The 24,289-nt window shown below is 57.4% G+C and overlaps 15 protein-coding genes and 1 non-coding gene across 16 annotated transcripts; 9 read left to right on the top strand and 7 right to left on the bottom strand.

Moving 5' to 3' along the window:
• The first annotated feature begins 10 nt into the window (after positions 1–10).
• On the top strand, positions 11–1,615 carry SCHCODRAFT_02679244 (uncharacterized protein). Its single transcript, XM_003030658.2, has 2 exons — positions 11–462; positions 516–1,615. The coding sequence occupies exons 1-2, from the start codon at positions 451–453 to the stop codon at positions 1,521–1,523; spliced, it is 1,020 nt and encodes a 339-aa protein (XP_003030704.1). The 5' UTR covers positions 11–450; the 3' UTR covers positions 1,524–1,615.
• A 180-nt stretch (positions 1,616–1,795) lies between these two features.
• Positions 1,796–4,115, top strand: SCHCODRAFT_02630830 (uncharacterized protein). The gene is made up of 2 exons (XM_003030657.2): positions 1,796–1,914; positions 1,973–4,115. The coding sequence occupies exon 2, from the start codon at positions 1,984–1,986 to the stop codon at positions 3,679–3,681; it is 1,698 nt and encodes a 565-aa protein (XP_003030703.1). The 5' UTR covers positions 1,796–1,914; positions 1,973–1,983; the 3' UTR covers positions 3,682–4,115.
• A 127-nt stretch (positions 4,116–4,242) lies between these two features.
• Positions 4,243–4,726, top strand: SCHCODRAFT_02336044 (uncharacterized protein). Its single transcript, XM_050342417.1, has one exon. The coding sequence runs from the start codon at positions 4,312–4,314 to the stop codon at positions 4,573–4,575; it is 264 nt and encodes an 87-aa protein (XP_050199133.1). The 5' UTR covers positions 4,243–4,311; the 3' UTR covers positions 4,576–4,726.
• Positions 4,727–4,877: 151 nt separating this feature from the next.
• SCHCODRAFT_02702724 (uncharacterized protein) lies at positions 4,878–5,958 on the top strand (the record flags this gene model as incomplete). The annotated part of the gene is made up of 4 exons (XM_003030656.1): positions 4,878–5,210; positions 5,262–5,439; positions 5,491–5,793; positions 5,846–5,958. 4 exons carry the CDS (start codon positions 4,878–4,880, stop codon positions 5,956–5,958), a joined length of 927 nt encoding a protein of 308 aa, XP_003030702.1.
• A 491-nt stretch (positions 5,959–6,449) lies between these two features.
• On the bottom strand, positions 6,450–7,449 carry SCHCODRAFT_02630837 (uncharacterized protein). Its single transcript, XM_003030221.3, has 3 exons — positions 7,373–7,449; positions 6,529–7,296; positions 6,450–6,470 (listed from the first exon to the last, which is right to left on the bottom strand). Exon 2 carries the CDS (start codon positions 7,291–7,293, stop codon positions 6,532–6,534), a length of 762 nt encoding a protein of 253 aa, XP_003030267.1. The 5' UTR covers positions 7,294–7,296; positions 7,373–7,449; the 3' UTR covers positions 6,450–6,470; positions 6,529–6,531.
• A 171-nt stretch (positions 7,450–7,620) lies between these two features.
• On the bottom strand, positions 7,621–9,084 carry SCHCODRAFT_02630839 (uncharacterized protein). Its single transcript, XM_003030220.2, has 6 exons — positions 8,687–9,084; positions 8,444–8,630; positions 8,365–8,396; positions 8,156–8,308; positions 8,000–8,103; positions 7,621–7,926 (listed from the first exon to the last, which is right to left on the bottom strand). The coding sequence occupies exons 1-6, from the start codon at positions 8,975–8,977 to the stop codon at positions 7,779–7,781; spliced, it is 915 nt and encodes a 304-aa protein (XP_003030266.1). The 5' UTR covers positions 8,978–9,084; the 3' UTR covers positions 7,621–7,778.
• Positions 9,085–9,108: 24 nt separating this feature from the next.
• SCHCODRAFT_02749926 (mitochondrial carrier) lies at positions 9,109–10,683 on the top strand. The gene is made up of 5 exons (XM_003030655.3): positions 9,109–9,239; positions 9,294–9,492; positions 9,546–9,874; positions 9,929–10,108; positions 10,170–10,683. Exons 1-5 carry the CDS (start codon positions 9,209–9,211, stop codon positions 10,586–10,588), a joined length of 1,158 nt encoding a protein of 385 aa, XP_003030701.1. The 5' UTR covers positions 9,109–9,208; the 3' UTR covers positions 10,589–10,683.
• Positions 10,684–10,774: 91 nt separating this feature from the next.
• Positions 10,775–12,877, bottom strand: SCHCODRAFT_02546243 (uncharacterized protein; the record flags this gene model as incomplete). Its single annotated transcript, XM_003030219.3, has 2 exons — positions 10,775–11,697; positions 12,233–12,877. The coding sequence occupies 2 exons, from the start codon at positions 12,875–12,877 to the stop codon at positions 10,954–10,956; spliced, it is 1,389 nt and encodes a 462-aa protein (XP_003030265.1). The 3' UTR covers positions 10,775–10,953.
• A 404-nt stretch (positions 12,878–13,281) lies between these two features.
• SCHCODRAFT_02630849 (uncharacterized protein) lies at positions 13,282–14,358 on the bottom strand. The gene is made up of 4 exons (XM_003030218.2): positions 14,018–14,358; positions 13,830–13,966; positions 13,627–13,779; positions 13,282–13,573 (listed from the first exon to the last, which is right to left on the bottom strand). The coding sequence occupies exons 1-4, from the start codon at positions 14,300–14,302 to the stop codon at positions 13,360–13,362; spliced, it is 789 nt and encodes a 262-aa protein (XP_003030264.1). The 5' UTR covers positions 14,303–14,358; the 3' UTR covers positions 13,282–13,359.
• A 378-nt stretch (positions 14,359–14,736) lies between these two features.
• Positions 14,737–16,239, top strand: SCHCODRAFT_02669297 (uncharacterized protein; the record flags this gene model as incomplete). The annotated part of the gene is made up of 2 exons (XM_003030654.2): positions 14,737–15,112; positions 15,179–16,239. The coding sequence occupies 2 exons, from the start codon at positions 14,737–14,739 to the stop codon at positions 16,237–16,239; spliced, it is 1,437 nt and encodes a 478-aa protein (XP_003030700.1).
• A 291-nt stretch (positions 16,240–16,530) lies between these two features.
• On the bottom strand, positions 16,531–17,229 carry SCHCODRAFT_02508411 (putative cyclase; the record flags this gene model as incomplete). Its single annotated transcript, XM_003030217.1, has 1 exon — positions 16,531–17,229. One exon carries the CDS (start codon positions 17,227–17,229, stop codon positions 16,531–16,533), a length of 699 nt encoding a protein of 232 aa, XP_003030263.1.
• Positions 17,230–17,758: 529 nt separating this feature from the next.
• On the top strand, positions 17,759–18,880 carry SCHCODRAFT_02690112 (uncharacterized protein). The gene is made up of 3 exons (XM_003030653.3): positions 17,759–17,836; positions 17,892–18,657; positions 18,699–18,880. The coding sequence occupies exons 1-3, from the start codon at positions 17,813–17,815 to the stop codon at positions 18,743–18,745; spliced, it is 837 nt and encodes a 278-aa protein (XP_003030699.1). The 5' UTR covers positions 17,759–17,812; the 3' UTR covers positions 18,746–18,880.
• A 218-nt stretch (positions 18,881–19,098) lies between these two features.
• SCHCODRAFT_02546260 (uncharacterized protein) lies at positions 19,099–20,400 on the top strand. The gene is made up of 3 exons (XM_003030652.2): positions 19,099–19,171; positions 19,224–19,967; positions 20,022–20,400. Exons 1-3 carry the CDS (start codon positions 19,148–19,150, stop codon positions 20,022–20,024), a joined length of 771 nt encoding a protein of 256 aa, XP_003030698.1. The 5' UTR covers positions 19,099–19,147; the 3' UTR covers positions 20,025–20,400.
• Positions 20,338–21,431, bottom strand: SCHCODRAFT_02582642 (uncharacterized protein). Its single transcript, XM_003030216.3, has 2 exons — positions 21,330–21,431; positions 20,338–21,269 (listed from the first exon to the last, which is right to left on the bottom strand). Exons 1-2 carry the CDS (start codon positions 21,375–21,377, stop codon positions 20,520–20,522), a joined length of 798 nt encoding a protein of 265 aa, XP_003030262.1. The 5' UTR covers positions 21,378–21,431; the 3' UTR covers positions 20,338–20,519.
• Positions 21,432–21,538: 107 nt separating this feature from the next.
• Positions 21,539–24,103, top strand: SCHCODRAFT_02630860 (Krr1-domain-containing protein). The gene is made up of 7 exons (XM_050345633.1): positions 21,539–21,678; positions 21,732–21,920; positions 21,970–22,025; positions 22,072–22,499; positions 22,554–23,023; positions 23,074–23,447; positions 23,499–24,103. Exons 1-7 carry the CDS (start codon positions 21,564–21,566, stop codon positions 23,973–23,975), a joined length of 2,109 nt encoding a protein of 702 aa, XP_050199134.1. The 5' UTR covers positions 21,539–21,563; the 3' UTR covers positions 23,976–24,103.
• Positions 24,104–24,150: 47 nt separating this feature from the next.
• Positions 24,151–24,237, bottom strand: SCHCODRAFT_t164. Its single transcript has one exon. It is a non-coding gene; the product is annotated as a tRNA-Lys (tRNA).
• Between the last annotated feature and the right edge of the window lie 52 nt (positions 24,238–24,289).

The raw sequence follows: 24,289 nt of genomic DNA on the forward strand, positions 1-24,289 counted from the left end.
TATCTCATGGGTAGGATTCTGGTCGCACACAGGGACAGGAGACTCGAGAACGAGGCTCTGCTCAGCAGAGGAGATCTTTCGCTGTAACTTTGATCACTTGCACCAATATGCACAGTGCAAGTGAAGCATCAGAAAGGTCGTGATCTTCGTCCCGTTTCTCATGCTCTGACCATCATCTCAGACTGCTGCACACAGGCTTGAAATCGACTCTTCCAAGTGTGAAGCACCCTATGTCGACGTATGCTTGTGTAGGGTAAGGGAGTCACCTATTCCGCAGGCGAGATCACAGTGTTTTATGCACGTCGCATTGACCTTTGTCTGTGGCCATTGTGGCGATGATTTGTGTTCATTTATCGGGTGGCATGGCGATTGCCATTCAAGATCCTGTTTCCTCAACCTGCCACTTTCTGTCCCCACTCTCATCACCGTTGCCCGAACCTCGACACAGACATGGCTGAACGGGTGCGTGCCACATCATCTTCTAAGACCCCATCCCACTGACACAAATTTTCTAGCAGAAGGTCGCTACTCGTGGAATGCCACCCTCTGCTCATCGTCACTCGAGAGTGCACCAGATCGTACAAGAGTCCCCTGCCAAGACGCCTCGCAATGAGCCTTCCTTCGCTGCGGACGCCTCGGGCTATGATCTCTCCGCTTTTGGCGACATCTCGCTCACGAAACCCTTCTGTCTACCCGGCCGCGAAGTTGACTGGAACGAGCGCCCTCAACGACTTGCGGACCGCGTCTCTCGGCCTGCACCTGCCAATCGTACTCGGGCTCGAGCGAACAGTGGCGCCACCGCTCACAACACCTTCCGACCCACCGTGCGCTTCTCCAAAGACTCTGCTGGCGCGCAGACCAAGAGCACGCCGCTCACACCTCGCAGCGACTTTCGAAAGGTCTTCAACGAGTACAAGAAGCAGAAACAGAACTCAAACGCTCTTCCGTTCGACCTCTCCAGCATCAGGGACAAGCTTGACGACGTTAGGAGCAAGGCTCTTGTTCGAGACCCTGCCACTGTCACTTCGCGGGACGCCAGCCGTCCCCGCACCCTTCACCGTGCCAATACCGCGACAGCACGGGTTCGACCTGAGCAGATCTACGAACCGAAGCGTGGTCACAAGGCCAAGTCGGCCGACGAGGATAGCTCTCACGATGAAGGGGAATCCCAGACTGCAGATGACCCCCGTGATGAAGACGAGATAGCGCCTGATCGCGACCAGCCGACCTATCTGAAGCAGGCGACATCGCAGAAACGGCCCACGTCCCAGATCAGTGAGTCCTCGGCCTATCAGAGCTCGGAGAAGGTGCAGGGGATCCAGGAGTGGGCTGCGATGGTGCAGAAGGAGCGCGAGCGTGAGGAAGCAGCGGAGAAGCTGAAGCACCGAGTAAGGTCGTCTTCGCCGACCAAGGTCGTGGCGCCTAAGAAGATACGTGCGCCGGCCACGCTGGCGCACGAGGAGACGGTCATCAAGGGGTTACTCGACCGTATTCCCCCTAGGCTGCGTGGCGAGAAGGCGTAATAGCACCTGCCCCTCCTACGATCTATCCTACGTGTACTACTTAATCTACTACCAAGTTCGGCGATGAATGAATCGACATTCCTAAAGGAGGCTCTCTGGTATGGGCAAAGCGCTGCCACCATTCTCTGAATCCGCGAATCCCGATCCAAGCTGGACGCGTCTCGAATGTCGAACATAGGGCCGGGAAACTCATTGAATTGCCTTATCCGGTAAGTATTTTTGTGGCGTTACGGGGCGAGTGTTGTGCACCGCGTTGCGCGAACAAAACGCATTTTATCTTCAACCATCACCGCCGCCGAAGCTCCGCTCGAACGCCGCAATATAGACACTTGCAGCAGCGTTGCTGGCGACAGCGACCGTTCTCACCGCCGGAGTCGTTCGAGACCGATAAGTGAGTCAGCGTGCGCAGTGCGACGAACAAAGGGAGTCAAACGGTATGCGTGTTACAGGCGACGACACCATGGCCGCTACCGACGGCGATTGGCATGTTATCGCGCGGGACTGGTGGAGGACGCCCGTGGAGGGGGCGACATGGGTAGACGCGGAGCGCAAACAGGGAGGCGACGGCAGCGAGGAGGCGGTGTGGCCACCGGCCCCCCGCGCGCGCGGGCCCTTGGTGCACATACGGGCGGGCGAGCCCTGCGGGAGCAGCAGCAGGCGCTCGGCGGACGACATGCGGCTCAGCACGGAGCTGCCGGGCGTGCGCGGCGCAAGCGATGTGCTGGCCGATTACGAGGCCGCCGTCGGCTTCGACGACGGCCCGAAGTGGGACAAGCCCCTCCGGACGGACGTTACGGACGCCAGCCTCTGGCGCGAGCTCGTCGATGCCCTCACCTTTGTCGACGCCCCGACTCGAACCACGACCCCGGCCGATGGCAACAGCGACGGCGACGACGAGCTCTTGTTCGACGAATCATCGCCCGCCACGAGCAGCTCCGGAAGTTTGCATAGGAGCACGTCCACCCTGTCCAGCCTCGACTTCAGCGAGTTGCAAGGCAGCAGCCATACTTCCTCGTGGTCGGTACCTGCCACGCCGAAGGTCGCCCCCGTGGACGTTGTCGTCGAAAGTCCGGAACAGGAGCTCCATGACCCGTTGTCATCAAGCCCTCGCAGAACGATAACAGCATCCCCCATCCCCTCGTCTACTTCTCCCGCCCCCTCGTTCACGTTCCCCACGCTCGACGTTCCGGCCGTCAAGATCATCAAAGACGACCAGGGTTTCTACTCGCAAGTCGATGATGGTACCACGGATTCCCTACTTCCACCCTTCCTGCACGACGCTGCCGCGCGCCGCCGTCGCCCGCAGTCTAAGACTCGCGCCATCGTTGACAGTTTGCGCAACCCAGCGATGCACGACTCGGGCTACGGCAAGATTGGTATGGTGCGCAGCGGCCGGAAGACGTCTGGTACGGTCGACCCGTTGGAGCTGCCAACACCTCCGTCCTCCGCCTCATCCTCGGGAGCAGGTTCACTCGACGTACCCACTCCATCATCTTCGTCCCGTGATAGCAGCCGGAGCAGCTCTGAGCGCCGCTCGCTATCGGATGACGACGGTTGGTTCGAGGCTTCACCTGCACCTGCACCGGCGCGTCCTCAGTCTCCTCAACGTCCATCACTCACCACTCAGAGGCATGAACATGCGGAGGCTGCACGTGAGCGCTTCCTTGCGCTTAACCGCGCCAGGTTTGAGCCGCCGACGCCGCCGCCCCAACCCGCCGAGGAAGAGCAGCCACAACAGCATCAGCGCTCTACGTCCGCGAGCTCACAGCAGTCCCCGTCGTCTTCCCAGAAGGGCAAGCATTCGCGCTCGGCGTCCAAGACGTCGCGCAAGCACCGACGCAGTGGGTCCAAGTCTGTATCGGTATCGACGCCTGCACCACCGCCCGAGCCCGTGCCCGTACCTCCACCCACTTCCCATCCCATCTTCTATCCTGGCTACGGCGCGTTTATGCCACAGGCGGCGTACGGGCCGATGTACGGTGCGCCGATGCCACCGCAACCACCGGCCCAGCCCCTGTTTGTGCCGCAGTATGCGCCTCCGCAGGCCATGTACGCGCCAGCCCTCCCGCCACCGTTGCTTAGTCCGTCGATGGCCATGAAGCCGCACATGATCAAGTTCATGAGCCCGATGACCGCCGTCCCGCGCATGCGCAACTGATCGGCCCTTCTGCCCTCCGTTAGTAGTTACGCTCTCCTATGATCACCACTGCACTGTTCCTTTCCTTATATTTTGTCTTTCCCCCTCTTCCTCTCTCGCCTACCCCGCGAGCTGCCGCTCGTCCTTATGTCTTCCCTACGCATGTTTGTTATCCTTCTGTCCGTAAGTAGCCGTTATTGCGCGTACTTATTTCTCCTCTTGTCACGATTTTATTCACCACATACGTGCATACGTTTATACGCCCATACGCATTCCTCTGTCGCGCCTGGCTCGCTGATATCTTGTTTGACCTAGTAGTCCTGTACGCGGCACCGATGCCTGTGCATACGCCCTTCACGCCCATGTTTGGTATATATTGTTCTCTTTCCTCGTATTTAGCATGTTCGAGCGGACATTCACATGCTCAGCTCAATCAAATCTCTTATCTTTTCGCTTCCGTCCGATGTCTCTGTCGTTGCGTGTCTTGAGGTCGAGGATGACTGTCGTAGGACGCAGCCCAGCAGTTGTGGGTCCTTGCGGACCGGGATCAAAGGAGGTTCAAGTTCTTGCTTCCCACGCCCATGACCTCAACGCTCCTCACCAACTTGAACAATTGTTGGATGCGAAACGGGGAGCTTTGATAACTCGCTGATGCCCTCGCCTGTGGCAGTTACGAGGCTTCTGTCGCTGCTGTCTGGCCTCGGACTTTGGACTGCCCTGGAAAATTGCTTTCTGTTGAGGGTCTCGAGGACGGTATTGTTTCTGAGAGGGCTAGCAGATGTAGGTATCCAGGATATAGCCAGCAAGACTGAGCAAGTAGGCTATATGACTTTTCCGCAGCATGGCGTGAACGCCAAGGTCGTTGCCCTCAGCTACAATCCGGACTGCCACTCCATTTACCGGACAATCCATTGACGGAGGCGAGTTGGTGACGCAAAGTCCTGTTCCGTTGTGCACATCGTGTTCCCCGAGGGCCGTCTACCAGCCGAAACACGATCTCAGACAGGTAGCAACCACTGAACCCATTGATCATGCACTCCCCGACCACATTACCTGCTCCACCTCGTTTACTGAGCGCACCCCATAACGCTCTCACCTTTATTCCTTGGCATTCAGTATAAAAGGTGAGCATCTTCAACCATACTCAACATCGGTCCCGGTTCTTCGTTCATTCTCGTCCACTTTCCCTGTTCTTCACGTCGTCTCTTTTGTTCGCCATGACCCGCTTGTCCTTCATCTTCGCCACCCTGGCCTTTGCCATGATTGGCAGCGCGTCGCCCGCGCCGGAGCGTACCTTCGTCGGCGTTCCGCGTGAGGCCTCGAAGCTCGCCTTCGACACCGTCACGAAGCGCACGCTCGCGTACGACGCGCGCGGCACGTATCTCGGTCTGGTCGAGCGCGATCCCACCCCGCAACGTCGGGAGGGTGGCGCGTGCAGCTCGCTCAGCGCCGACGACGCTCAAAAGCTGCCCGGCTGGGACCAGCTCGAGAACAAGGCGAACGACAACTGGGGCGATGGCTCGCGCAACATCGTGACCAACGATGAGGATGTGAGTGCATTTTCCATACGGTTAAAGATGTCTTGACTCACCAGCGCATAGTTCCCTACGCAGCCGGCGCAGGTCTGCGCTGAGGATGCTGGCGACATCACCATCGACGGCGACCCCAAGTGCACGACCCAAACCCAGTCGCTCGACACCGAGGTCAAGGGCACCAATGGCACGGCGACGGTCAGCCAGACCACGGGCACCAAGTTCACTTCCGAACAGACCGTCTCCCGTAAGTTTCTCCCCTGTTCGGTCCCACCCACACCCGCTGACTCTCCCCAAGAGGAATCCTCCATCGCCATCGGCGAGACCGTTGAAGTCAAGGTCGGCATCCCCGAGATCGCCGACGTCACCTCGTCCACCTCCCTCTCGACCACCTTCACCAACACACTCTCCAAGTCGACCTCGTCCGAGTCGAACCAGCAGACGACGCAGACGGTCGCGATCGCAGTGGCAAAGGACAAGTCGTGCAAGGTCAACTTCGAGGTGAAGACGTGTACGACGCAGGGCTCGGGCCAGATCCCGTTCGTGGCGGAGGGGTGGGTCTGGTTCGAGTACGAGGATAAGACGGAGGACCACTACAAGTGTGAGTCCCTTGACTATGGCATGCACAGAAGCAGGACTAATACGCATTCCAGGGGCTCTCAAGATCGAGGATATCATCACCAAGAAGGAGGATCGCTCGACCTACATGAAGTTTGACGCGCAGGTCGACAGCGATACCCAGGGCGAGTACAAAGCGGAGTGCTAAGCTCCTCGCTTGGCGCCAAAGGACTCGGCTCTGCACGCGAGTGCTTCTTCCCCTCTCCCCATCCAACTCGAAGTGATGAACCACGAACGAGCTACTGTACACGATCGCTTTATTCACGAACGCGCCTCCTCAGAACTGGGACGTGATGCTTATTTATCTGTGGGGCCTAGTGCAGGCCCTCACGTCTGTCTTTTCTGTATTTATAGATGCGTATACTATCGACCGCATACTAGTCAATCAATAACTTATCTTGCTTCACGATTGCCCTTCGACTGCGCGGCCTATTGCAAGGCCTTCACTAATCTACGATCTCAAGGAGTCTCAATCTGACGGGAGCAGCCGGCGGCACTGAGCACTAACCCTCGTTCGACGGCCATTATCAGGCGTTATCCATGAAACCCTTGAAGCCCATTGACAGGGCTTGTCTCCTTCGTTGAATGATACACAAGATACAAATACAGTTTGCAAAACCCAGCGGTGGTGGTACATTTGTTATCATTCGTTTGCATGTCCTGCAATCAGAAAGGTGTCAGTTTTACCACTCAAGTACGTGGATGTGGGTAGACACACCAGTTAGTTGCAGCGCCGCTTGCGCCCCGCCACTGCGATCTGCGCTACTTTGGATGCGGTGGCCTTCATATCCTGGGAAACACCGTCCAGCTCTTGAATGGCGGAGTCGATTTCGTTGTTCAGCCGCGTCCAGCGCTCGTCCTGGTCTGTGTCAGCCTTGAGCGCCTTCTCATCTTTCACGTCCAAGAGGAACTTCGATCGCGCCTCGAAGGCGGCGGTCTGCACATCTTGAGCCACGTCCGCGAGCGCAAGCACGTTGAGCCGGAGGTCCGCCACCGTCGCGCGTCCTGTGGTCAGCATACTCACGCGAGGGGAGGGTTTTACCAGCTTGCAGCGCACGGGGAGCGAGGCCTTGAACAGCGCGCGTCGGACGGGGCTCGAAGAGGTGAACGACCTAGCGATGACCTGGTCCAGCTTGCCCAGCGCCTCGATCGCGCGGTTGAACGCCCCGATCGCGTCGCCCCAGGCGTTGATCACATATTGGTACATGTCCTTAATCTGCCAAAGCCACCCGGTCAGTTCATCGCCCTCGGGAACCACGCACATCGAGAGGGGCTGTATGACATCCGCGAGGGTATCCACTGCGGTCGAGGCATCAAAGTACGCCGTGCGGAGGAGGTGGACGGTTTCGTGGAAGGTCTTCGCGGCCTTGGAGTCGCGGGTAGAGGCGGCGAGCTGTCGAGCAAAGGCAAGGAGGTCAGCTTTGACAGAGTGCATGTAGCCGAGCATGCGTCGGGCTGGTTGTAAAAGAGACAAAAGGTTCATGTTCTGGTCGTGATAGTCAGAACAAAATCTGGGACAGCCACTCGCGTAGGGTGGCGGGTGGCCGGCATGATGAACGCACCGGGATCTTATAGGTCTTCGTCATCGCTAAGTGTACTATTACAGTAGCGAGTAGGAGAAGAGAAAAAAATCCTCGCGTGTCAGTGAACGAAAATCGTCAAAGAGAGACGATGGTGGCCGAACAAAGCGCGAGCGAAAGTGGCGCCCGCGCATTTAAGGGATTTCGGCAATCTCCGAAGCGCGCGCATGTTACTCACGTGATCGAACCTCGCATGATGTTGAGGTGACCCTTCGACTGGCAAGCTAGGAGTGCATATGCCGAGTACTTGTGCGCTCATCTCTCATACCAGAGTCACTAGAAAACAAGGTACAGCTGTTAATCTTACAATTCAAATCATGTTTACCTCGACCTCCCGCTGAATTATCGACGAAGACCCAAGCGCATCGGCCATGCAAAATCTCCAACCTTAGTAGTCATAGAATCCCTTCCCACTCTTCTTGCCGTACCACCCAGCATCGACCATGCGCTCCAATAGGATGGAGGGGCGGTACTTCGAGTCGCCTGTGCCGGTGTACAGCGTTTGCTGGATGGCGAGACAGGTATCGAGGCCGATGCTAAGGAAAGAGTCAGCATATGCGTGAGGAATAGAGAAGATGGGAAAGATCATCGATGAGATGATGCACGTACAAGTCTGCGAGCTGTAATGGCCCCATAGGATGGTTCATGCCCAGCTTGAGCGTGGTGTCGATGTCCTCGCGCGTTGCGGTGCCCTTCTCGAGGCACATGATGGCCTGCGCGGTATTGTGAACATAGCTCCCAAACCGAGATCATGCATAGACTTACCTCGTTGATGAAGGGCATGAGAAGCGCGTTCGAGACGAAGCCAGGGACATCCTTTGATACCGTGACCGTCTTCCCGCAGTCGATGGCAAACGACCGTGCGCGCTCGAGGGTTTCGGGATGTGTTTGCAAGGCGGAGATGAGTTCGACGAGTTTCTGTCCGTTGAGCGAGATGATTTAATTTGCAAACCACGATAGAACTCTATGCCCACCATGACGGGCACCGGGTTGAAGAAGTGAAGGCCTGGGAGGGGAATTAGGGCCGGTGGCGCATGAGCGCAAAGCACGCACCTACAACGCGTCCCGCGCTGTGCTTGCCCTCTTCTGAAGCTGCACTGGACCCTTGCGGGATCGTGGCGGCAGCAATTTTGGTGATGGATATCGAGCTCGTATTTGACGCAAGGATCGCGCCTGGCTGAAGCTCTGCCGCAAGCGATGCGAAGATCTTCTCCTTCAAGGACAGGTTCTCGGAGACGGCCTAGCAAAGCGCACATTCAGCTCTCCTTCCTCGCCACCACTGCACTTATCACGCACCTCGACCACCATGTCCACATCCCTCAGCGCCTTCAGGCCCTCGGAGGAGCCGACAGGGCGTACGCGCTCGCGCGCCTCCTTCGCGTCGATACTTTGGATCTTGCCCTTGTTCACGTCCTTATCCAGAAGCTTATCCATGAGCGCGAGCCCCTTCGTGATCTGGTCCTGCGAGCGATCGTGCAGGAGGACAGGGACCTTGGCGCGAAGGGCAGCGACGAACGCGATGCCGGTGCCCATCTGGCCGGCGCCGAGGACGCCAAGCGTCCGGATTCCATGAGCGGTAGCTGCCATGTCGTTGTCGGTTCAGGAGGATGAGGGCAAGGTCAGAGAGGTCGTCCAACGCGCCGCCCGGAGAACGTCGTCGAAATGAAGTGATGACCGGCGCGACCGGGGAGGATGATGGCGAGCACATGTGATTTCCCCGCAATCGAACTTGATTCCCGCGATGATGTCAACGCTTCAAAAGGTCCCGCTAGTCGACGTCGCGCCCGGTCAGCGACTCTCCCCTTTCCCCCTGCCACCATGACCAGTACGCTGCCCCCCATTGTACAAGGTGAGGCTCTTGAGATAAGTCTCAATGTGACTGGCAACTTACCCGAACCGTCAGCTGTCTCAGGGGCTATAGGCTCGGCCTCTGCAAATGCCCTCGTTTACCCCCTCGATCTCATCACCTCACGGATACAACTCGAGAAGAGCCCTCGCAGGCAGAACCCCATTCATATTCTGCGCGATATAGTCGACCACCACGGTCTGTCTGCACTGTATACCGGTCTGTCGCCGGACACTATCGCGACCTTGCTTTCGAAGTCAGTCGCATTCGTCCTTCCTTCCGATTCCGAGAGAGCTGACTCTCCCTCAGCTTTTTTTACTACTACTTCTACTCTTTCTTCCGCTCTCTGGTCTTACGCAAGCAAGGGTCGTCGGGCAAAAAGGTCAAGCCCGCACTTTCAATCGTCCAGGAGCTTGCCCTCGGCCTCATCGCCGGCGCCGCCTCTCGCGCGATATCGACGCCACTCAACATCGTCACCCTGCGTATGCAGAACGCGAGGGACGAGGACCAGTCCGACACGTCGTCTGACGAGTCGAGTGACGTCTCGTCTGACGCCGAGGATAACGGTAGCGCGTCATCTCTCTCTGGCGTCGTGAAGGATATCTACGAGAGGGAGGGCTTGGTAGGGTTCTGGAGAGGTCAGTCGAGTCTTTCGTATACGACTCATGAACTAGCGGCTGACAGCATATCAGGCTTCAAGACCACGCTGCTCCTTTGCCTGAACCCATCCTTAACACTCGCCGTCTACCAGCTATGCATGCGTGTCATTTTGCTACCTCAGACTCGCCGTCTTCGCTCTGCAGGCAAGACGGCGATTATCAATCCCTCACCCGGACAAGCATTTATTGGGGGCGCCGTCGCTAGCTCGATAGGTACGACCCTCGTCTACATCCCTCGTACCCCCTACTGACTTTCCATTCCCATCCTTTACAGCCTCAACCATCCTCTACCCCCTCATACTCGCCAAGATCCGCGTTCAGGCCTCCTCCACATTATCCGACAACTTCCTCGACGTTCTCCGCGAGGCGTACAGTGGCAAGTTCAACGAGCGGCGGCATCATGGGTACGGGGCGCCCCTAGCGTCGGACGACACGCCGAGCTTCAGCGATGTGGTGAAGGAGAAGGTGCCGGTGGAGGAGGTCTATGAGGCGCAGGAGAAGGCCGTCCATGAGGGGAAGGGCAGGGCTCTACATGCAAGGAAAGCAAGGCCTACTGGGCTGGCGGCGGTGTACCAGGGTCTCGAGATGCAGATTTTGAAGGGCTTCTTCGGGCAGGGGGTGACGTTCTTGGTCAAGCGGCGGATTGAGCAGTTGGTAGTGGATGCTTATGTGAGGCGGTATTTGAGACGATGAGAGGAATGTTATGTCCGGGGGAGCTTGAGTGCTCTCGAGGGTCTGTATATCTAGCTGTCTTCTGCGAATGGAATTTAGTGACACGCAAATTTTCTGGGTGATGTGTGCGAGTGACCACAATGGTACTCATGCGCTCATGGTCCTTGAGAGTATGCCATGCACGCGCTCGCTGAGGTTCGCAGCAAGTTCCAGGGCCACATCCATGGCATTTCCAAGATACATTCATCAGCACCAGCCAGACCCGTAGGTAGAAGTACAACGATCGCAAGACAAACGAACAGAACAACTTGAACTACGCAGCCCTTTTACAAAACAAGAGGCGGAAGTCTATCGCGGTGAGCACCATCACGAGGGCACGCACTCACCTAGTACCCCATCACGACCTGCCCGATCTCATCCGCAATATCTTTGAGGTCATCCAAGGCGTCCTTGACATCCAGATACTTTTCCTGGAAAAACTGCATCAGCCCAACCAAATATACCCAATCACCCGCGTCAAGCTTGCGCTCCAGGTCCCCAATGAAGCCGCCCTTCGGGCTCAGCAGGTCGGGGACCTCGACCTGTAAGTTAGCAATCAGCCTCCCCGTCGCGAACACGCTCCCCCGCATCTCCGCCAGCGTGTCGCGCAGCTTGGTGAGCTTGGTGCGGTGCAGGGGGAGGACGCGCTTGCAGATTTTGAGTACGGGGGACACGGTCCGCTTGGAGACGGCGCGGACGAGCGGGGGGCTGATCGATAGGCGACTGCGCAGGAAGTTGTCGAAGGCCTGCACGGACTCCGCTGCGTGCGCTCCGTGGAAGAGGTCCGCGAGCTCGTACCGGAGGGCTGCGTACGCGTCGTTAGCTCGATCGACGCAGGGGCCGAACTGGTCAGTGTCAGTGTTGTAGATGCTGCAGTGTATGGCGCGGATGAAGGCGGCGAGGTGACCCAGGATGATCACCGACTTCTGGATGAAGCAGTGGGAGTAGCTGACGATCTCTTTGAAGGTCATGAGCAACATGGGGTCGCGGGTGAGTGCACTCAGCTGCATAGCAGCAAACAAAATGCAAGCCCTCGATTCGCGTGCAAAACGCAGCGCCTCATCCACCGTGCCCACGAAGGCGAAGCAACCCTATTGCAAGAACGTTAGCGGGTCATGATCGGGTTTGGGGAACATTCTGCGCGCCTCGAGCTCCTGCATGGCCATCTGGTTACGTTCTGTGACAGAAAGATATGGCATGTAGGCGTTGAAGCGCAGCGGGAGAGCGTCTCGCTCGAACGAGATGGTGGTCGCGTCAAGCCAGGTCCAAGGCCGCGTTCGATGCCATGACATCAAATCGCGGGAACGTGGTCATCACGTGATTGCCTCATGGGTTGAACAGCTCTCAACCATGCTAGGGATTGAGCTGGATATGTTCAGAGTGAGACAACAGAGACGCATCTAACTTCAACTTAGTGTTATATTTTACAAGCAACGACATGTAGCTTCCGTGATACCAGAAACTTCATACGCAGCTGCTCCTGCCGCCTCGCGAAGAGATTGCAACCTTGCAGGAGATGAGGTCCGTCAAGCTGGTGTCACTAGTCAAGGAAAGTGAATATACCTAGTAGCTCAGCCCCTGGGCTGCTCGTTGTATCCCATGTGCGGAAAATTTGATAGCACTGACACTCCCATCGAGGTCGAAGACGATGGTGTTCAGGGCGTCGCAAAGCTTTGAGCGTTTGTCCTGGGACAGCCCCCAAATCTCAACGAGCCCATCCAAGCTAAAATGAGCTCGTCCATCCGATGCATGGTTCCGGAGACGGTGAGCCATGTCGGCGATCTCAAGCACGGTCAAACGGATGTTGGCCAGAGTGGGGCGCCCGGCCGTCATTATGATAGCGCGGGAGGAAAGTCTGATTGCGTTGTGTCGCATGATGAAGGGGATGATATGACGAAGGAATACGTAGTTGAATACGGGAGGATAAGAGAGCGTCTGAGTTATGAGGCCGTCGAGCCTGACCAGAGCCTCGTTACTCCGGTCGATCGACTTTAGCAGGTTCTCCAAACGCTCCATGAAAGTGTCATAGAGTCCGCTGAGCTTTAGACCGTGAGGTTCGACCTCGGTATCGACAGCCGTGACGGCCTCCAACATCGCTTGCGTGAAGCGAGCGAGGACGCGTACGACACGAGCCACGGCCATCGCGCAGACATGGAGGACGTGAGCGGTGTCCGCGAATGCTAAGCGCACAGATGTGTTGGCTCCTGGTTCTGCTAGAGGTCTTGCAATCACTGGCACGCCATGTTGAATGAGGAAAATGCGCTCAAGCATCTGATGCGTTGGTTCGATGAAGGGGGAAAGATGCTGGTGCGCAACACGCTGAGCAAGGGAAACGGCGTAGACTGACTCGACATACCTGAACCTCCGAGATGTGGACCATCCTAACGAAGGAAGGTCGGAAGCACTCAACAGTCAGTATGCTGTTGACGGCGGCTAACGACAGGGCGTGGCGATAGGCGCCGAGGTCGAATGTAAATGGTGCACGTGAGCACAGGCGACCGGACAAGAGGGACAAACAACGCAGAATGCGCCTTGTATGGATAACCCTTCAGTGCGACCCTATCAACGCAGCATCGTACATGCTGCATCGTCAAGTCGCAACTCTAGCACAACCGACCTTGCTCTTGTGAGGCTTCAAAGGCGCCTGCTTAACCCGAAGGGGACGCAGGGACATATACACCAATCCAGGGTCCTCAATATACGAGCTATAAGTGATAGACAAACTTTTGCAGAAGAGTCCGACGCGAAGTCATCTAGTAGCCCGCGGCGCCCGGGGCGCGGTCGCCCTCCCGCTTGAGCCGCAACAGCACCTCCTTGAAGCGCGAGAGGTCCGTCGTGCCCGGGCCCGCGCGGGCGATCGTCTTGCTCTGCGAGTTCTCGAGCTCGATGGTCGCGCAGATGCGCTCCCAGGTCGTGCCCGCCGTGAGCGATGCGGTTAGGCTGGCGAGGAACTCCTCCTCGGCGTCCCTATGAGGAGTGGTCAGTGAGGGATAGTGGGGCATGGTTTGGAAAGGGCGTACTTGTTCTCCTGGATGTTGCGCTTCTTGAGCTCGGAGTAGTTGCCGTAGAACTCGTCGATGGCAGCCTCGGCGCGACCCTTGATCTCGTCGCGCTTTGCCTTGGAGGCTTCGTCACGCGCGCGAATCTCCTCCGCGCGCCGTGCACGCCATTCTCTGCATAGCGGTCAGCCTACAGTCAGGGCGCGGAGAACGAGAGGGCGCACTTGATAACCTCGGGCTCTTCCTCAGGTAAACCCTGGTTGAGGATGGGGGTTGACGAAAACGCAGATGGCTGGGGACGCGGGGCGATAGTCGGCGTGCTTGCGCCGAATGTAGGGGGTTGTTGTACGGGAGGAGATGCCTGATATATGCTTAGCAGCTGCAGCATGATAGGGCGTACGCGTATGCGCACCTGCGGGACCTCAATATCCGGGAATTGGCTGGTGAATTGCTCGATCTCGTCGTCACCAGTGACCTTCACTTCCCTCGCGGGGGCGGGGCTCGGTCCGTCGAGAGCATCGAGGGAGAAGGAGTGCGCTGGGGCTGGCGCGACGGGTGAGGAAATGTCCGGGAAGGAGGGTATGTCGCCCTCGCCGTCAAGGGAGATGTCGGGGAACTGGGATGCGGCGGCGTCGAAGTCAATCTCGTCACCGCCGGATTTAGATGTAGCAAAGCCGCCGAGGAGGTCGTCAGACATTGTCGTCGTCGTCGTCGTCGTCGTCGTGTCGCGTCAAGGTGCTTGCCCCGTCCGCGCGACCTGGACAGCGCCACGCGACATTGACAAGCTGTGGGAAAGCAACCGGAGGATGCCGAAGTTCAACTGGGGAACTTCCAGGTTCCCTGTCTTGTTCCACCACCTTGTGGCCGCCCTCTTTCCATGATGGTTCACCATCCCTGTAACGCACGACCTTCACACACGAACAACCTTCTGACTTGGCGCCATGAACGGCATCAACGCGGGCCCCAGGAGGCTCCAGGATCAGAGAAAGGATTATACGGCGCTGGATTACACCTAGGTACAGATTTAGTGCAATACCGTACCCTCGTCGTGCCACACAATGCTAGCGCTGGGGCGTATTTTAGCCGACAACAGCAGGCCATGCCGTAGAACTCACCTGCGGTCTCTACGGCATGGTCGTGAAGGCCATAATTAAATCGGAGCCCCCGTCGCTCAGGGCAATCACTCGTCGCTCCTCGCGTTCACGTTCCTTACATACAGTCAACCTCCTGAGCTCCCTTTTCGCCTGCTCGCCCTCTTGTCTTCTACCATTGCCTCGGCACCTGGCAGCGCGTCCATCTTGCGCACGGCCCTCTCGCCAGCACCGACTTGAGCCCATGCCCCAAGGCCTCGTAGACTCGCATGATGCCCTGCCTCACGCAGGATCGGTTGCGCGCAGGTTAGAAGACAGCGAACCCATCGCCTTTAGTCGCCGTCATTCGGATACTTTCACCGTTCGCCCGAGCGACCTCCAGGACAACCCTAAGGATGCTGCGCCACCACTTCCTAGTGCGTCCATCCCTTGCGTCGACCTGTGAACTGGCGAGGCTGACCGTCGTGATCTAATTACTACAGCGCAATCCTCATCGAATTTGCACTCGCCCGGCGCGACACGCACGGATTCATCGACCGTGCCCCTGAACGCGCCTCGCGCGCCCCTGAGCGTGACGATCGCCGCGCCACACGTCCGCGAGCGCCGACCCAGCACGGCGGACAAGCCCAAGCAGGGCTTCAACTGGAAGCGCACCTTCACGCGCCTGCGCTCGCACACCGTGGGTGCGCCACCACTCCCGAAGCCAGCTGCGAAGCCCGCCTTACGAGTGTCGATTCCCAAGGCCCCTGCGTCCAACACGCCCTCACCCACTTCGGTTCAACCGGCTACACCTGCGCCTGCTCCTGCCCCGGAATCCCTCCCGCGTCCGAAGCGTGCAAGCCGCCTTGCGCGCGCCACCGAGCTCTTCACTGGCTTCAGTCATACCTCTTCCGTCAACCGGTCCAAGCCCACCTCTCCCTCCCTCACCTCCCTCCGGCTGCCCCCAGGCACGTCGTCCACATCGAACGCGAAACAGCCGCCCCCTTGGCAGGCGTCGCCATCGCACCCGCCCTCAGCCACGCCGGATGCTGCCACGAAGGGGGCGCGCCTCCTGAAGCGCGGAAGCATCTCTCTCACGAAGTTGAGAGAGAAGTACGTGGCCGGTTCGAGCATCACGCAGCTGCGGCGCGCGGGGAGCTGGCGTGCTAGCGGGCACGACGGGGACCCGAACGAGAGCAGGGAGACCATCGACGAGGGACGAGTGGCCGGAGAATGGCGCTCAAGGTCAGGCAGTCAGCCACAACAGGACGCGAATGGGTACGGTGACGGCTCGTGGGGCAGAGCTAGCGTTGAGCAGCTCTCGCGCTCGGTGTCTCGTAACCTGGGTGCCGATACTGTCGCCGAGGTCGCTGAGGAGGAAGACGAAAGTCCGTCATCCTTGGGCCAGGGTCAGCAGCAGTTCAAGGTGGCTCGCCCCTTGAAGGGTCGGTCGAAGTCCGCTCGCTGCTCAGTCGTGCAACAACCTGCCTTCGTCGGCCAGTGGAACTCGGACGACATGTCGGAGGTCATCCGGAAGTTGCGCTCCTTGAAGAGCGATGGATGAAGTGGCGTTCGCGTGCGTTCTCCCTCCCACCCTTCTTAGAATCATTCCACATGTGCTCCCTCTACTGCTTTGAGTCTCTTCTCGTGCCAATCGTTTCCCATGCCCTCTCGTTTCCCGCTTTCATTCCTTTGTATGTGCCTACGGCGTTATCGCCTACTCTCGCTACTCGTGCGCTCGGTCGTACCTCGTCTTCGCTTGTGTACATATCTCCCGACCGACGGTGTCGGTCAGACAATCCAAATGTTCAGTCTATCGTGTGCATTCAAATCGCGTCGTCCTCCAAATGACCGACTACTTGCTGACTGGTGTTTCCACTACGGCGTACGCCCTGACAGGCGCGCCGTCGCATCCCTCCAAGTGCAGAGGAGCGAGGCTAACCACCATACCACTCTCCACTTCGTCCAGATTCCGCAGATTCTCCACAATGACCACGCCTGCGCCTAGGAGCGTTTCGTGCGCTGCGTACCCGCCCGCTGTCTCCTCCGGTCCGCCAGGCGCAGGCACTTCGTCGGGGCTCATGGTGTCGATTCCAACTACCCGTACGCCGAGTTCCACGAGCCGCTTCGCTGCCTCGCCCGCTAAAAATGGGCTATCGAAGTACGCTGGCGTTCCCCAATGGTGCGCCCAGCCAGTATGAATCAACACGATGCCGATGGATCGAGCATGCTCGGCAAGCAGCTCTGAACTCTGAGCAAAGTGCCGCTCCCAGGTGATTTTCTCGCGCGGTTGGAGATCGGCGAAGCGAAGGACCAAGGCGGGCCCGATGAGGCGGTCGAGCGGGAGGTCAGAGATGGTCGCTCCATCAGCGATGAAGTGCGCCGGGGCGTCCAGATGCGTGCCGGTGTGCGATCCCAAGGACAGGGCGCACACACTGTAGCCGTCCGCGGCGACAGTGCACATGGGACGGCATACGAATGGCGGGTCTCCTGGGTAAATCTGAAGAGAGGAGCCGAGAGGATAGGAAAGATCGATGATCCTCGATGGGGCCATATTGATATATGTGGTATCCTCTTGTATCGATTGAATTGGCTGAATCTCAGTACAGGATATGCAGAGAGTCCTGGCTGCTTGCTTGACGAAGGTGGAAGGGGAATCGGCAGATGCCGATAGACCTTCCACATGCGTTTGCCTCATAATTCTAATCATTAGCAAACTGGCTTCGCAATCCTGGACTCACTGTCGAAATGGTTTACACTTCTCAGGTCAAGGTAAGGCCAGGGTACGGCCATGGCTACTACTTTACGCCTGCTAACGGCATGGTATGATCACGATCCATGAAGGCCCGGTTCGAGCTTAAGTTCGTGCCACTTCTAAGAACCTGCCTGTTGCCTCTCGCATTCGAGCAATGATATGACCCCCAATACCTTCAACGACGCAAGCAGATTGTGCTGGTCACCTATTCACCCGTAGTGCCATCCGCGCCTCCTACAGTTAGAAAGAGCTGATTCTTCTGGCTCGGCGGATGCCGTTCCGAACAGTGCTCACGCTCTATACTTACCGGCGCTTAATGCCACGCCTTCATTGCTTTAGCCGTCGTCAACAGGATTTCGACTACGACCCAATCGCTCATCAAATGGTCTACATATCCCAGGTCGAGGTAAGCCTGAAGCAGCCCTTCCTCTAGTTCTCCCCTCAAATGAGCTACGTAACAGCATCTCTTTCCCTTCATCGAGCCAGCGCACCAGATAACCGACCGCATATTCATGCTACAAGATGGTCTTCCGAGAGTCGCAGACCAAATAGCGGCCGCGACAACTGATACGCCTGTGCGCTTAGCAGCCATAAACGCTCTGAACGCCACACGCGACTGCGCGACAAACGTGGGGCACGCAATGGATGCTCTTTCAAAGTTCACGCGGGCGATATCCAAGTCCTTCATGGACGTAGACGGCGAGCTCGATCCTCACGTACGCGAGATCGGCGTCCTATACGAGGCATTCTTGGATTGCCTAGAAAACGTGCTAGACTCTGCCGATCAAAGCAACAACGCTTGGTCGAAGTCGGAAGACATCGTGATCCATACACTTTCCTATCCCCCTGTCGTTGACTATGTCTTTGTACACCACCTCTTCCCATTCATCATACGACACAACCTAGTGGACCTTTCCTCACGCGCCGTCATGTTAACGAGCGGGCGTACTACGCTGGCAAATGCCCGCTTGAATGTGCTAGATATCGCCGACCTGGCGCGTCACCTCAAGACCTACGCGGCAGATTCCCGTGCGAACTTCCGCCTTGAAGTTCTTGCTGGCATACGAGCACAGACGGTAGACAGTCGCTCCCTTCTTGCCTCTGCCCTCGACGCCGTCTACAACGAACTTCGTGGTGCTGTTCATGCGATGGAATCTTCAGCGCAGAGGTTCGGGTGGATGGCTGATGATATGACCTACTTGGCAAGTCTCACCCTCGTTCATGCTCGTTTGCGTTATGGTTGGCTTATTTGTGATCCTTGTTGACAGGGTCGGGATCCATCTTCGAGAAGCCCAATGTATCTATCGCTGCATAACTCCTGAGGTCGAGGTATGGCTGCATACGGCCGTGTCGTGTAGCTTTGTTCTGTACCTGTACGGACACGTAGAGCTCATCCTGAATATGTATTAGTCTTTAAATCCAGGGCTTCGCAGACATCCGTGACGTTCAGCACCTATCTCTCGGCCTTTCGAGCGCCAATATGACTGTCGCAGACCCTGAATTCGCAGCAAGACGTTACGAGATAAGCGTCCACGTCGGACGTGCGCTTCCGACCATAGGTATACGGCGAAAGTCCCCACGCAATGCGGAAGCAACTTGAACTCGGCGAATGCCGGCCGAATTGGCGCCCACGTTCGATTCCGGCGCTTGATGCCACGCCCTTTGGTTCTCAAGCGCCGTCAACAGCATCGTAATCACCTCGACTGAATTTTCCTCGATGGTCTACATCTCTGAGGTTGAGGTGAGCTGAGAGGCTTTTGATCCTTGGTTGTGTACTCAACATCGCGTATCAGCACCTCTTCCCCTTCGTCGAGCCAACGCACCAGATATACGACCGGATGTTCATGCTTCAGGATTGCCTACCGACGGTCGCGCGCCAGCTCTCCGAAGCAACGACGGACATGTCCGTGCACGGAGCGCTCATAGATGCCATCTACAAGCTTCGTGATTGCGCGACCGCTGTGGCGCACGCGATGAGCGCTCTCTCCGACTTCACGAGGGCAATTTCAAGTTTCTTTGAGGATGTGGAATCCGAGCTCGATCTACAAATCGTGGAGATCGCTAAACACTATGAGGCATTCTTGGACTGCCTCGAAAATGTACTGAACTTGACCAGCCGATGCGATGACGCTTTGGTGAAGGCGGAGGCCGTCATGGTTCATGCACTTTCCTACCACCCATCTATCGTTGATTATGTCTTGGTAAAATACCTCTTTCCCTTCATCGCGCGGCACTGGATAATCGACCTTTCACCGCGCGCTATCATGCTGACCGCCGGACGCTCCACCCTGGGCGACGTGCGGCTGACCGTCTTCGAAATCGCCGACCTCATGCGCCTTCTCAGGACTTACGCTTCGGAGTCCCGCGCCCACTTCCGGCTTGATGTTCTCGTTGGTATACGGGCGCAGCCTAAGGACACGCGCACAGCGCTCAGTTCCGCCCTCGATGCGGTCACCAGAGACTTGCGTGGGGGCGTTCATGCCATGGAATCTGCAGAACAGAGGATAGGCTACGGAATCCTTCTTCTCGGTCCTGACGTAGGTTGACCTAGCTCAGACATGGTTGTTCAATTGACGATTCACATCTTCCAGTGATGAGATTCACCTTATTGAGTTCCAATCGCCATATATGTCTATGTCCACTGTTCTACAACCTCGATGGCTCATGACTAGCTGCAAGCGACAACTTAGATGGATGTGCTCAGGCTATTGTCGAAGTATACATATTGGACATGTACTGGCGTCTGAGCTTTGTGTATGACATGGCCTATCGGCTGTCCGATATTTACCACTACGATAGCAACGCATTCGCCGTAAGCGCTTCACTAACGTACGGCGCTTTGCTCTCGGACTTAGCGACTCGGAATACGCGCTCGCGCAGCTTTCAGGCCTCATGTTCACTCGATGATCCAGGGTGCCTCCATCCAGGCATGCTATATTGATATTATACAAAACAAGCGTCCACAGCCTTTCATGATGGTACATTCAGCAGACAGCGACAGTCCGCGTTCGCAGGCGTATGCGCTGCAGTTAGTAAAGAGAAGGACGTCGGCCTGCGCAAATCAAATGGAAATCATGGGAAGAACTGACCTACAGGTAGATGCTCGACGCATGGGAGTTGATCTTCTTCGACGTGATCACAATCCTACCGATGGCGTCCTGTAGTTCGCACAAGACGATCGTCGTCGAACGCTCCAGGGCCCGCCGCCAGTAGATCGAGCGCTTCCGGATATCCTTGAGGAGCGCGTTGTCGAGGCGAAAGGCCAGGCATGCTTTGAACGCGGCATCCTTAAGCCCGTCGGCGACGTCGAGGAGCTGGTCGAGCTGGTGCTGGATGTTGCGGAGCCCGTCGCGGCCAGAGGTGAGCATGGTGGCGCGGTGCGAAGGGGTGAACAGGCTGCAGTGCTTGATGATCGGAAGCCAGGCCTCGAGCACGAGCTTGCGGATGACCGGCGGATAGCAAAGGGCGTGGGAGACTTGCTGATCCAAATCCAGCAAAAGGCTGCTCGCGGTGCTGCAGCTGTCGACGAACGCGGTGAGGCGGCCAAGGAAACGCCCGTAAGTGACTTGAATCTCTGGAACGCGCTTCAGGTCTGAGGGCTCGGCCATGGTCAGTACGAACGTGGCACGCATGAGCTCTACAAGGGTCTTCAGAAGGTTAGCATTCTCGACGCCGCATCGGCGCAGCGCTCGCGCAACCTCCTTATACTTAGCCCACAGCTCCTTGTCCGCATCACCAGTGCAAGCCTCCAGCTTCTTCGAAAAGATGAGCAGAGCCTTAAGTATCTCAGACACACCGGAAACCATCTGGTACGCGGACGCCGCGAAGGGGAACAGAAACTTTGAAACGACGCGTCAGCGGTTTTCTTTTCGCTGTGCTGAAGTAGGGACAAGACTTACCGGAGTGTCCGTAAGATACACGAGTGCATTAGATCGTACGGTACTCATTTTGCTGAGGACGATGCGGTGCAGGCCGTTCAGAGATGATGGAGGTTGGGAGGAAGGTACAAATCAGCGGGATCAGTGGGATCCGGGCCGGGACGCGTCAACCCCACGTGCGTGGCCCGATCAGCCCTGCTATTGACTGGGTGTCGAACTTTTCCTGACATTGCTCCCCGTCCATTGCCTCTGAGAATGTCTCTCCTATCCGACTCTGAGGGAGAGCAGGATGACCTGAACCTCCTCACTATCAACGAACACTACGCCAAGGCATTCGAGTACAAAAAGGAGCGGCAGGAGCTCGAGAAGTGTGCGTTCTGAACATCGCAGGGCGTAATTCCCCCGCTGATCGGTGGCGCGCAGTGAAGGCGAAGTACGGCTCGGACTATGAGGAGGATGATATCTCTGAGTCTGACTCTGAGTCTGATGAGTCGGAGGATGAGGATGGGGAGGAGCTGACACCGGCTGTGGACGCGGCGATCCTGCGCACGCTCGCGCGGATCAAGCGCAAGGACCCAGAGATCTACGACTCGAAGACGAATATCTTTCAAGGTGCGCATATGGACTGGATGCTATGTACACATTGACTGATTCCATGTAGCGGAGCAGCAGAAGCTGGCGGACGTGAAGCCAAAGACGCGGCTGACGAAGGACAAGGTGCGTCTGCATACCCCCTTCCTCTCAGTCACTCATTCCCCTCCAGTCCAAGCCCGTAACCATGCGCCAGGTTGCTCTGGAGAATGCGCTAGACCGCGGTTCGCGCACACCCTCACCAGAGCCCGTCACCCACGTCGAGGAGCAGCGCGCCCTCCGAGACGAGACGATCGCTGCATTCCACACCGCCGTTGACAGCGCAGATGACGAGGACGACCTCCTGATACCTCGAGAGAAGACCAAGGATGAGCTCGAACGCGAAGAAGAGGAGTACCGCACCTTCCTTGAGCGCGAAGTCGGGGAGGACCTATCCCATCTGGTCTCCGTGGAGTCCGCGGCGGGCACCTCTGCTGCGGTGGAGGAGGCTGAGGAAGAGTCACCCAAGAAAAAGAAAAAGAAGGAGAAGAAGAAGGCGGAGAAGGGACAGGAGAAGGGGAGGAAGTCGAAGGAGGAGGAGGACCATGAGTTCCTCATGAAGTGCGTCTTGTCAATAAGCGCCCAATCACTTGCTCTGCTAACGCTCTTTGCTAGCTACATCCTCAACCGCGGCTGGATGGACCGCGAGAGCAAGCGCATCCCGACCTACAAGGAAGTCACATCTTCGAAAAAGGAAAAGGGCAAACACCGCGCCGAGCCCAACTCGTCCGACTCCGAGAGCGACGCCTCCGATAACGAGAACGCCAAGCCCACCGCGGACCCCGACATCGACGAGTCCGACTTCGAGGAAATCGTCGACCGCTTCGAGAGCTCGTACAACTTCCGCTTTGAGGAGCCGGACGCGGCGACGATCAAGACGTACCCGCGCAATATTGAGACGACGGTGCGGCGGGAGGAGAACCCGCGGAAGGAGGCGAGGGAGAGGAAGAAGCAGAGGAAGGAGGAGGAGCTGCAGCGGAAGAGGGAGGAGGTGCGGCGGTTGAAGGCGTTGAAGATGAAGGAGATTCGGGCGAAGCTGGATAGGATTGGGCGCGAGGGGGGTAAGGACCTGGAGCGCGATGCGGGTATGTGCTGTATGCAGATGTACTAGTTTGCGTACTGACGGCTGCCGCAGCGCTGCAAGAGCTCGACCTCGAAGCCGACTGGGACCCGGAGGCGCACGACAGGCAAATGGCCGGCCTCTACGGTGACGACTTCGAAGGAGATGAGGAGAAACCGACCTGGGACGACGACATCGACATTGGCGACATACCCATGTCTGACGATGACGCACAACCAGCCTCCAAGAAGGACAAGAAGAAAAAGAAGAAGAAAAAGAAGGACGAGGACGAAGATATGGAGGCCGACGGTGTTGACATTGACGCCATGGATGCGGACGCGCCGCCGCCTGATTTTGATGACGAAGAGTGGGACGGCACGGAGGAGATGCGAAAACGCAAGCTCGACGAGTACATGAACGAACTGTATGGGCTGGACTTCAACGATATGGTATGTTCCTTCTATATCCATATGCCCCGCGTATGCTCACACCCTGTTCAGGTCGGCGGCATGCCCACTCGCTTCCGCTACGTCAGCGTCCCCAAGCAAGACTTCTCCCTCACCCCGGCCGAGATCCTCATGGCCACCGACAAGGAGCTCAACGAGTACATGAGCATCAAGAAGTACGCCCCGTACAAGCGCGACAACAAGTGGGACCCCAAGCGACCGGACAAGATCCGCGAGCTGCGGCACAAGATCGGGGAGCGGACGGGCGGGCGGATGCCGTTTGCGGCTGGGGGCGAAGGCGGGCAGGATGGGGAGAAGAAAAAGAAGCGGAAGGGGAAGAGCGAGCGCAAGAAGGCGAAGGCCGCTGCGGTGGAAGGTGGAGGCGATGGGGAGGAGGTCTACGAAGAGGAGGCGTCATCGAACTTGGGCAAGCGCGAGCGCGAGGAGGACGCGGTGCCAGCGGATGCAACAGGCGACGGTCAATCTGCGAAGAAGCGGAAACGAAAGCACAAGAAGAAAGAGGTCGAGTAGTGACCATCTCGTGTACATATTTGTACTGTCTTCCACTAGCTGCTTTCTCTACAAGAAACCAGCATAGCGCGTCCGTTCGAATATACGTTTGGCTTCAGATGGATTGGAAGCCACGACATCGTGCACCACTACGCTGATTTCTGCCGATGTCGAAAGGAAAAACAAAAAGCATCTTAGCCCACCGCGAGGGTCGAACTCGCAGCCTTCAGATCGCCTAGTGATCATAAGAGTCTGACGCTCTATCCGATTGAGCTAGGCGGGCATATCGTTAGATTTTTTGGCACTGTGTTGGCCACTCGCAACAGTATTCGTAT

The sequence above is a fragment of the Schizophyllum commune genome, assembly GCF_000143185.2.
Source record: "Schizophyllum commune H4-8 unplaced genomic scaffold SCHCOscaffold_8, whole genome shotgun sequence".
Lineage (NCBI taxonomy): Eukaryota > Fungi > Basidiomycota > Agaricomycetes > Agaricales > Schizophyllaceae > Schizophyllum > Schizophyllum commune.

Bases quoted from the DNA above. Each gene is read 5' to 3' on its own strand.
- SCHCODRAFT_02630839 (XM_003030220.2), bottom strand. From the start codon at position 8,977: ATGGCAGCTACCGCTCATGGAATCCGGACGCTTGGCGTCCTCGGCGCC. The intron at 8,397-8,443 runs GTGCGTGCTTTG...TTCCCCTCCCAG, and splicing joins CAGCGCGGGACGCGTTGTAG to GCCTTCACTTCTTCAACCCG. The intron at 8,104-8,155 runs GTAAGTCTATGC...AATACCGCGCAG, and splicing joins TCATGCCCTTCATCAACGAG to GCCATCATGTGCCTCGAGAA.
- SCHCODRAFT_02546260 (XM_003030652.2), top strand. From the start codon at position 19,148: ATGGTCTACATCTCTGAGGTTGAG. The intron at 19,172-19,223 runs GTGAGCTGAGAG...ATCGCGTATCAG, and splicing joins TCTACATCTCTGAGGTTGAG to CACCTCTTCCCCTTCGTCGA.
- SCHCODRAFT_02582642 (XM_003030216.3), bottom strand. From the start codon at position 21,377: ATGAGTACCGTACGATCTAATGCACTCGTGTATCTTACGGACACTCCG. The intron at 21,270-21,329 runs GTAAGTCTTGTC...GTCGTTTCAAAG, and splicing joins TGTATCTTACGGACACTCCG to TTTCTGTTCCCCTTCGCGGC.
- SCHCODRAFT_02630830 (XM_003030657.2), top strand. From the start codon at position 1,984: ATGGCCGCTACCGACGGCGATTGGCATGTTATCGCGCGGGACTGGTGG.
- SCHCODRAFT_02749926 (XM_003030655.3), top strand. From the start codon at position 9,209: ATGACCAGTACGCTGCCCCCCATTGTACAAG. The intron at 9,493-9,545 runs GTCAGTCGCATT...ACTCTCCCTCAG, and splicing joins ATCGCGACCTTGCTTTCGAA to CTTTTTTTACTACTACTTCT. The intron at 10,109-10,169 runs GTACGACCCTCG...CATCCTTTACAG, and splicing joins CGCCGTCGCTAGCTCGATAG to CCTCAACCATCCTCTACCCC.
- SCHCODRAFT_02630837 (XM_003030221.3), bottom strand. From the start codon at position 7,293: ATGAACCTTTTGTCTCTTTTACAACCAGCCCGACGCATGCTCGGCTAC.
- SCHCODRAFT_02336044 (XM_050342417.1), top strand. From the start codon at position 4,312: ATGCCCTCGCCTGTGGCAGTTACGAGGCTTCTGTCGCTGCTGTCTGGC.
- SCHCODRAFT_02630849 (XM_003030218.2), bottom strand. From the start codon at position 14,302: ATGTCTGACGACCTCCTCGGCGGCTTTGCTACATCTAAATCCGGCGGT. The intron at 13,780-13,829 runs GTGCGCCCTCTC...ACCGCTATGCAG, and splicing joins GAAGAGCCCGAGGTTATCAA to AGAATGGCGTGCACGGCGCG. The intron at 13,574-13,626 runs GTACGCCCTTTC...CACTCCTCATAG, and splicing joins CGCAACATCCAGGAGAACAA to GGACGCCGAGGAGGAGTTCC.
- SCHCODRAFT_02630860 (XM_050345633.1), top strand. From the start codon at position 21,564: ATGTCTCTCCTATCCGACTCTGAGGGAGAGCAGGATGACCTGAACCTC. The intron at 22,026-22,071 runs GTGCGTCTGCAT...ATTCCCCTCCAG, and splicing joins CGCGGCTGACGAAGGACAAG to TCCAAGCCCGTAACCATGCG. The intron at 23,024-23,073 runs GTATGTGCTGTA...CGGCTGCCGCAG, and splicing joins GGACCTGGAGCGCGATGCGG to CGCTGCAAGAGCTCGACCTC.
- SCHCODRAFT_02690112 (XM_003030653.3), top strand. From the start codon at position 17,813: ATGGTCTACATATCCCAGGTCGAG. The intron at 17,837-17,891 runs GTAAGCCTGAAG...GCTACGTAACAG, and splicing joins TCTACATATCCCAGGTCGAG to CATCTCTTTCCCTTCATCGA. The intron at 18,658-18,698 runs GTTTGCGTTATG...CCTTGTTGACAG, and splicing joins TCTCACCCTCGTTCATGCTC to GGTCGGGATCCATCTTCGAG.